The sequence below is a fragment of the Carassius gibelio genome, chromosome A18 (genome assembly GCF_023724105.1).
Source record: "Carassius gibelio isolate Cgi1373 ecotype wild population from Czech Republic chromosome A18, carGib1.2-hapl.c, whole genome shotgun sequence".
Lineage (NCBI taxonomy): Eukaryota > Metazoa > Chordata > Actinopteri > Cypriniformes > Cyprinidae > Carassius > Carassius gibelio.
Window position 1 is genome coordinate 406,006 of NC_068388.1, and position 9,397 is coordinate 415,402.

The window sequence follows — 9,397 nt, forward strand, 5'->3', positions numbered from 1 at the left end:
CAGGAGTGTAGTCGTTCCGCTTCAGATCTGACCACACACACACACACACACAAATTTAATATAATGCAAATATAAACCAAATGAGTTGATGGTGAGCTGTAGATGTGACTCGGGGATGAAGCGGTGTTCAGCGAGCGCTAAACTCACCCGGAAGCTTGAGTTTCCTGCAGCACGAGTTGCAGTGATGTTTGGTGCGGAAGTTTCGAATGGCATCGTCTCCGAGATTCGCAGGCCCAAAGATCATATCATAAGACCTGACACAATTAAACACACAGAAGAAAACTCATGAACTCTATTCTATTATACAGTTTTAATAGACCTCGTTCATACTCTGTTTAACACGATGAAAGCGAGGCTGAGGAGGACAGATTGAGAGACTTTACATGAACATAAATGAACATCTGCATCCAAACTGTTTCTCACCCTTTCTCTCCGCTCTTGATGACTGATGGATCTGTCAGTATCTCACCGACCCCTAGAGAGAGAGAGAGTGAGAGAGTGAGACAGAGTGAGATTTTTTTTTGATTTTCACAATCAATTTATTATAAAATTTTTAATATAACACTTTACACACACTTGAAAAAAAAAAAAAAAAAAAAAAAAAAAAAAAATTATATATATATTACATTAAATCTCTTGCAAAGACAATTTCTTCATTTTCAACTGAAACCAGAGCATAATTACAACACCACTGAGTTTCAAAAACCTTTAACGTACTCATCAATTTATGAAAATTAAAATCAATAAGTATTCTTGATTTTACCATATTTTTAAAAACTAAAACAACATCTTGTCCTGACTTCTCTTCAATCTTATTTCTCCTAGTGATATAAACAGCATATTTTGCTTGTCCCACAATAAAATTGATGACTTGACATTTGAACTTTTGTTTTGAATTGTAAAAAAAACCCAAAATATAATTTTGTTTTGAAAAACTAGTATTAAAATAATCTAAAAAAACACTTAATAAGTCAAAAAGAGGGTTTAGTCGCTTACAATACATGAAGCAATGAAAAATAGTCTCTCGTTCTGAACAAAAAGGACATTTGTCGCTTACAGTGGGGTTTAAAATAGACACAAATGCATTTACAGCAATGGCTCCATGTAAAATCCGCCACTGCAAATCACCAATATTCTTTTTTAATGGTGGTTTGTAAAGTGCTCGCCAGACAGGTTTAGTTTCAGAATTGATTCCTAATTTTTCTCTCCATACTGTATCTGTTTTAGTACTTAAATTTTGCTGATGAGTAACTTTAACAATGCATTTATATAATATTTTCCCTTCTACTGTACAAAAATCAATATAATCATTACTTCCAAAATTGAACAGGGGGCTATTAAAACAAAACTCATCTATTACAGGGAAAATTTCAAGTTCAGGAAAAAGATCTTTACTATCAGGGCTTAAAGTCCCTGCACCAAACTCTTGTAAAAGTATCTTCTCTTCATCAGTTAAAATCATAGTTATTTTTTCTAGAAATTTTTTTACAAACCGTATTGATCGAACTCCTAATAGGTTAGCTACTTTTTCAGCTCTCAGTAAATTATAACCTGATTCATTTATAATGTGTTTTAGTTTAAAAACCTTTTTATTACATAATAAATCTGTTAAACCAGGAAAATCTTCTGCCGAAGTATCAAACCTAGCTCCAAAAACAACTGGTTCTTCCAATAACCAATGAAGAGAAGTTGCTGGTTCCATCCAGCGATGTTTAAAGAAACCCCACACTTTGAACAGATTTTGATAGAAAGAAGGAATTTCATTAAAAGTCAATCTTTTATGGTCCATTAGAAACAATGTTAAATCCACTTCCATATTGCCAACTCTTCTCAAGATACTTAAGGCCAGTGGTCTCCACACCAATGAATAAGGTCCCATCATAAGTTTCTGTATATATTGGAGACGGTAAGTGGCTCTTCTACAAGCGAGATTTACAAGACCTTGACCTCCTTCCTCTTTGGGCAAAAAGAGAATGCTTTGAGGAGTCCAATGATACTTGTCCCAAAAAAAGTTCACCAATTCTCTTTGAATATTAACAAGGAGTCCGTTTGGAGGGTCAACACAAGCAAGTTTATGCCATAGTGAGGATGCCACAAGATTATTAATTATAAGAATACGTCCTCTATAAGATATCTGAGGCAGCAACCATTTCCACTTTTCCAATCGACCTTTTATTTTCTCTATTAAACCTTCCCAATTTTTCCTAATAAAGTTTTCATTTCCTAGATAGACACCAAGGTATTTTAAACCTCCTCTTTTCCAAATCAGTCCTCCAGGTAAAGCAGGAAGATCTCCACTCCAACTTCCCACCATTATAGCTTCACTTTTCCTCCAATTTACTTTGGCAGAGGAAACTAGTTTAAAATCATTTACAATTTTTTCTAGCTTAATAACATCTTCCTTCTCATTTACAAAAACAATAACATCATCAGCATATGCAGAAAGGTGTAAAGAATTATTACAATCAGGAAAACTCAAACCTTTTAAATGAATTCGTAGTTTTTGCAGTAAGGGTTCAATTGCCAGGGAGTACAACATACCAGACATAGGACATCCCTGCCTGACCCCCCTTTCAACTTTAAAAGGAGCACACAAACCACCATTAATTTTAAGAACACTCTCAATGTTACAGTATACAGCCTTTATCATTGATATAAACGTATCGTTAAACCCAAAAGCCTTTAAAGTACTCCATAGAAACAAATGTTCAACTCTGTCGAATGCTTTCTCTTGATCAAGAGAAATCATTCCAGAGTTAATTCCCAGGAGTTTAGAAGCATCAAAAACATCTCTTATTAAAGCAATATTATCAAAAATAGACCTGTTGGGAATACAGTAAGTCTGATCACAGTGTATCAATTTGCTTATAATTTTACTAAGTCTCATAGCTAAAGTTTTGGACAAAATTTTGTACTCTGAACATAAAAGTGAAACAGGGCGCCAATTGCTGATATACTGAAGATCCCCTTTTTTGGGTAACAGTGTAATGACTGCTCTTCTGCAGCTTAGAGGCAATAGTCCTCTTTTCAGACTGTCATTAAAAACTGTCAGCAGATCTTCTCCTATGACGGGCCATAGAGTCTTATAGAACTCAACAGGCAGCCCGTCAATTCCTGGAGATTTACCATTATCCAAGCTCATCATGGCAGTATAAAGCTCTTTCAATGACAACGTCTGTTGTAGATCATTGTTAGACTCTTCATCCACCTTTGGCAGTCCTTCAAGAAAATGATCAGCCTCTGCACCCCATTTCCTCAGTTCAGATTTATAAAGGTCAGAAAAAAAACCTACAGCACAGCAACGTATGTCAGCAGGCTCAGTTAGTTCTTGTCCTGTAGCTGAGCGTAAAGTATGGATCATTTTACTTTGACCTTTTTTAATTTCTAAATTAAAAAAGAATTTTGAGGGAGCATCCATTTGTGCCACAGTTTGAAACCGTGACCGGACTAAAGCTCCCTTTGCTTTAACTCCCAACAGGTCTACCAAAATAGATTTCTTTTCTTTCAGATCATCAATATGTTTTCTGTTGTTTTTTTTTGATGCTAATAAATCTTGTAAAACAGTAATTTCCGTCTCTAAAATCTTCATTGACTGGGCTAGGTCTCGAGTAACATTAAGAGTGTACTTTTGACAAAAATCTCTAATAAGAACTTTTCCACAATCCCACCATTGCGATAAAGATACATAAAAATGTTTTTGCTGCTTAAAAGTTTTCCAAAAAAAACTAAAATTTTCTAAGAATTTTTCATCATTCAGCAATGAAGTATTAAAAATCCAATAAGCACTTTTATACTTAACACATTTAAACAAAACACTACACAGAACTAAGCTGTGGTCAGAAAAACCCACTGGAATAATTTTACAGAACTTAAAAAGATTTCGTTGATGTTGAACACTATATATTCTGTCAAGCCTTGCTAAGGATATATAATTTTCAGTACTATGAGCCCAAGTATACTGTCTAACATCTTGATTCATATTTCTCCAAATATCACATAAATCATGTGTTTCAATTAATTGTATAAGTATTTTCTGAGAAGCAGCATGTGGTTCTATATGATTTCTATCTAACTTAGAATTTGCGGTACAATTAAAATCCCCACCTATAAATAACATATCATCTGGATTTAAGTCTTTTAAGACAGCATCCACCTTATCAAAAAACAAAACTCTTTCTAACCCCTTTGTAGGAGCATATAAATTCAAAAGCACCATGGTAACTTTCTCATATTTTACTTTGATCTTTAACAAACGACCACCAATTATTTCTTCAACTTCACAAGACAAAGGTAAAATGTGTTTTGAAAACAAAACAGCAACACCTCCACTAACAGAGGATTTATGACTTAGGACAATCTGTCCATCCCATTCTCTTTTCCAGTCGTTCTCATTTTTAAAATCACTGTGTGTTTCTTGTAAAAACAAAATATCAATTTGCTTTTGTCTACTAAATTCATATAACATCATTCTTTTATAACCATCTCTGGCACCATTTAAATTTAAAGTTCCAATTTTAAAATTTGTCATATTTATTTTAGAGACAAGAAAAAAAAATAAAAAAGTTGCCAAAAAAACTATTTTTGGCAAAATTTTAGAAGTTGACAGCTTCATCTTTATTACATTTTTTTTTCAGTTTGTTCACCAATTTTCTAAGACGATAAATCTCCACATCTTGAAAAGCTCCCTCTTTTATTAGATACCTTACATCATTAATAAATTGCTTACTATCAGGGAAGAAATCTTCTACTTGCACTCCTTTTACTCCTTTTGTTTCTTGCAGAAATTTGCTAATATCATTAGCACTATACAAGCAGATCAAGGTTTCATTTTGGGAACTTAGAGACAGATTTGAACATTGAGATATATTGGAATCAGAGGAATCTCCATCACTATCTGATGCCACACTCTCTTCACCACCCTCATCTTTCTTTACTTGTTTAAGTAACTTTTCTTTTCCACCACTTTTTTTCTTTCTTTTAACTGGGATCTTGAAAACAGATTTTGCTTCATTCTCAAAAACTACAGCATTTTCTTGCATATCCATTTCAACAACATCTGTTATGCAAACGTTCTCAGAAGGTTCAGCCTGCTCATAAGGCCTAGCGAATTCATCATTTTTACTAGACATGGTAACAATCTCAGACTCAGTTTTATCAGATCTTAACTCAGCAGCCACAACTGCAACCGGCCCAAGCTCACCGGCTTCGACCACTGACACACCAGCAATGTCAGTGTCATTCACGATCTCAGCCAGCGGAACAACAGACACCCCCATTTCAGTGCTTGTGTTCACAGCTGCATTTTCCTTTTTATTCGGACAATCACGAACAAGATGTCCAATCTTACTGCAATTAAAACATTTAATCGTAGTATCAGATGTTGCAAACACTGTATAATCGAAACCATCAATTTTGAACTTGAACACCAGATCAATCTCATCAATTCCGTTTTTCAACACCATGAAAACTTGTCTTCTAAACGAGACTAAATGTTTCACCAAAGGTGATTTGCACCCAAGAGGAATTTTCTTTATTGATGAAACCAGTTTTCCATACCGAGATAACTCTTGCACCAGTATATCGTCATTAATAAACGGAGGCACGTTGGACAGAATGACCTTTTTGGACGGGCTACTCAACGGTAAAACACTCACGAGTGAACCGTTCAACACAACGCCACTTTGGACAACTTCATTTGCCTTCTCAATTGATTTAAAAAAGATAACAATTGCACTATTCATTCGCGATGCAGAGACAATATAATCATGTCCCACAATCTCTCCCACGGCTAAACATACCTGCTCCACGTTAATCTTAGACTCCACCTTCACTCCATGTCGGCGGGTTAAATCTTTAAAACTCATCGTGTTTTGGTTCGTCATGCCTCCCAGCGCAACGCTGGTTGCAGACGGAAAAAAAGCTTTTAACTCTAACCGATCCAAACACAACAAAACATACAAACAAACACACAGCTCCAAATACAAAAGCACGATGCAGTCACCCTTACCACGCTCAGTTCATGTACTCCGACAGAGAGGAAAAAAAAAAAAAAAACAACCAAACCGAAAGAAAAGAAAAGAAAAGAAAAGAGAAAGAAAAACAAACGTTTTTGCCACAGCGGGCAAAAAACCAGCTTACATTCACCACGCGCTCTCCAGTCTCGCTCAACAGACGCCCACGCATGCGCACGAAAGAGAGACAGAGTGAGAGAGAGAGTGAGAGAGAGAGAGTGAGAGAGAGAGTGAGAGTGAGTGAGAGTGAGTGAGAGAGGGTAAGAGTGAGACAGAGTGTGAGAGAGTGAGACAGAGAGAGAGTGAGAACAGCAGAACACTCCTGAGCTCCAGTCACTCAGTGAATATGAAAAATTAAAAATATTACTGGGTGAAGGACCTGCTTCCTCTGTGGTAGCACATTATATTTACAAATGCCACAAACTAAGAGGTAAAGAGTGAACACATCTACATTAGAAGTACCATCAATGTTTATAGAAATGTATATGGATTTATTTTGCATGTATTTTATTCTATTTTATTTTATTTTTTCTTATGGATATATATGAATTTTTGTTTTGTTTGTTTCTAGTCTGCTATGTACAATGCTTTGGCAATATGTACCTTTGTATGTCATGCCAATAAAGCAATATGAATTGAAAAAAAAAATTGAATTGAGTGAGAGTGAGTGAGAGAGAGAGAGAGAGAGAGAGAGACAGAATGTGAGAGTGAGACAAAGTGTGAGAGAGAGAGAGTGACAGTGAGAGCGTGAGTGAGACAGAGTGTGAGAGGGAGAGAGTGAGAGAGTGTGAGAGAGTGAGAGACAGAGTGTGAGAGAGTGAGACAGAGTGTGAGAGAGAGAGAGACACATCTGTATATCTATATATCTGAATAACTTGTTCACTGTTTATTGCTTTGGCAACATTGTGTTGTTTCACAGTCATGCCAATAAAGCTCATTTGAATTGAATTGAATTGACAGCGAGAGACAGACTGACAGAGAGAGAGAGAGAGAGAGAGAGAGAGAGAGGGGCCATCACTTCCACTCTCTGAAACAAACACAAGTTTACACACACACACACACACACACACACACACACACACACACACCTGTGATGGTAAAGCGTTTCTACACAGTATCCAGGCTTCATCTACACAGCCTGGTGCTGTTCTAATTCTGTATGGCCTTCATTCTTTTCAGATCATAAATAGAGAAACATTAAGAGACGCCCTGCTCTCACTCGTGTGTGTAGGCAGTGCATAGAGACGGTTTCTAAAGCTCTGATTACTGGAGTGTAGATGAAGAGATCTGAGCGAGACACAAACCCTGCAGGTCCAGCACCAGCAGCTCTCCTCGAGTGTACTCATACGTCCAGTGGCTGAAGGCCAGCATGGTTTCCTCCAGAAGGTTGGTCGGCACGATTTCATCCCCGTTGTTATTATTAAACTTGCGGAAGTCTCCAGTGATGCACTCCTCGATGGCAAACCACTGACCGGCAGAGTGACAGTAGAGCAGGAAGACCTCCAGAAACCTGCAGAACACACACTCTCAGAAACACCCTCAGGCGTGTGTGTGTGTGTGTGTGTGAGTGTCAGTGTGCGTGTGGGGGTGTCAGTGTGTGTGTGTGTGTGTGTGTGTCAGTACCTGGGTGAGTACGGGATGGTTTTGGGTCTGATCTGATTGAAGGCAAACGTGAGTTTCTGAGCTGCTCTCTGCTGCTGAATTTCCTGTTCACAAGCACACGATTAGTCGCACACAGAAGGACCGCCTACTCACCTGTCAATCAACCACTGCACTAACTCAACAGTTTAAGACGTGAGTTCAGACATTCATTTAAAGCACTTCAGCACGCAATAATGTACATTTATATCACATTACACTACCATAAAAAACATACTGCAAATGTAAAAATTCATAATGTAGCGTAGTTCTAAATATAACGCTATAATCCACACATCTTGGCAGCTGTTAAAGAAAAAGTTTGAGAGAGACTTCCACATGTAAAGCTCATTTCTGTTTTCTGTAGCAGAAATGTGGGTTAACGAGATGCGTGTAGTTCTGCACTCCTGTGAGTCTGTGTTTGGGTCAGTGAGGAGGATCCTCGTACCCTGAGACAGAGGTGCAGGACGGTGTCCTCTCTGTAGATGCTCTGCCAGGTGTTGACCACCTCGGGCAGGAAGGACTTGACGATGTACAGGTGTCCAGGCTTGAGGATGTCGTACTCGGACCAGGTGCAGAGCACCTTCAGCGCCCGGCGCAGACCTCCACCCATCTCCTCCTTACTGAGGAACTCGATCTTAGCACAGAGACCACGCTGAGCCCAGGACGACATGCTGTTATTGATGCTGTTGGGAGAGCTCTCCTCCAGACGGTACACGGTCACCGGTTCACCTGCACCACACACAAACACCTGAACGTCAAGCTGGAACACACGAGCGGCGTCACGATCACACGCTACACCGCAGGACTGGGCGACGCGAACACCACACACATCACACGTCTGCAGCACGAGGAACAGCAAACATCAGTGACATCAGTGTAAGAGCAGATTCAAAGCTCAAAACTAAAGACTCGAAGCAAACCGAGCTGAGCTGAGCTCAATACTGACACTACTGTCTTTTTAGAGCAGCTGAGTTTAGATTTGTGTCATGTGATGAAGATCTGACCGTCTTCATTCGCTCGCCACAGGCCTCAAATATCTTAAATCAGAGAAACTGCAAAAACATGCATCTCTTCCGCAGTATTTCTGTCTTGTTTTCCAGAACAAATATCTAAACATCCTTAGATCAACACATGAAGTCTTGTTTTCTGAGAAACTGAACCTAATGATCTGAGTTTATGATTAAATCAAGAACAGATATTTGTTCTGTTTTAATCATCAACACACTTCATCAGTTTCACAGAAAACAATTATTTTGTAATTTTGCTTCTCTAGTAAATGTGTCTTGATGTAAGAATCTTTAGACATTTGTCTGTAATGTATTTCTCATCACTCCATGTGTGTGTCTTCACACCGCCCAGAACTACATGAAACGAACAGCAAAGCATGATGGGACAGAGACAGAGAGACCGGGGTCTTACCTCGAGGGGGCACTGGGGTGAATGGAATACTCTGGGACAACCGCATCAGGTTATTACGCTCCACCGCTAACACACACACACACACACACACAGGGCTGATGTCAGTATACGTCACAGGAGCAGCTACACACACACACACACTCAGGACAGTCTGTGTTCGAGCGAGGAAATCAGGAAACCGTCAGCTTTCATTGGATGAATGACAGAGACACTGACCTGAATACTGATAACTGTCCATGGGCTTGAACGGAGAACTGATCGCTGCTCCACACACACACACACACACACACACACACACACACACACACAGAGCAAAGAATGAGCAG

General features: G+C 38.6%; 3 protein-coding genes across 12 annotated transcripts in view; 1 reads left to right on the forward strand and 2 right to left on the reverse strand.

Annotated features, from left to right (window-relative positions):
- Positions 1–9,376, reverse strand: part of LOC127934146 (transient receptor potential cation channel subfamily M member 7-like) — a 10,101-nt gene extending 725 nt beyond the window's left edge. The window contains exons 1-8 of the mRNA XM_052531330.1: positions 9,288–9,376; positions 9,072–9,137; positions 8,098–8,381; positions 7,635–7,717; positions 7,316–7,521; positions 424–475; positions 148–254; positions 1–27 (exon numbers count right to left, since the gene is read on the reverse strand). The exon at positions 1–27 is cut by the window's left edge and continues 725 nt beyond it. Coding sequence (XP_052387290.1) covers positions 1–27; positions 148–254; positions 424–475; positions 7,316–7,521; positions 7,635–7,717; positions 8,098–8,381; positions 9,072–9,137; positions 9,288–9,309 — 847 coding nt within the window. The 5' untranslated portion in view covers positions 9,310–9,376. The remainder of the gene's footprint in view (positions 28–147; positions 255–423; positions 476–7,315; positions 7,522–7,634; positions 7,718–8,097; positions 8,382–9,071; positions 9,138–9,287) is intronic.
- Positions 1–9,397, forward strand: part of LOC127934144 (transient receptor potential cation channel subfamily M member 7-like) — a 48,416-nt gene that overhangs the window by 28,542 nt on the left and 10,477 nt on the right. The window lies entirely within an intron of this gene.
- LOC127934141 (ubiquitin carboxyl-terminal hydrolase 8-like) overlaps positions 1–9,397 on the reverse strand; it is a 57,823-nt gene that overhangs the window by 18,258 nt on the left and 30,168 nt on the right. The window lies entirely within an intron of this gene.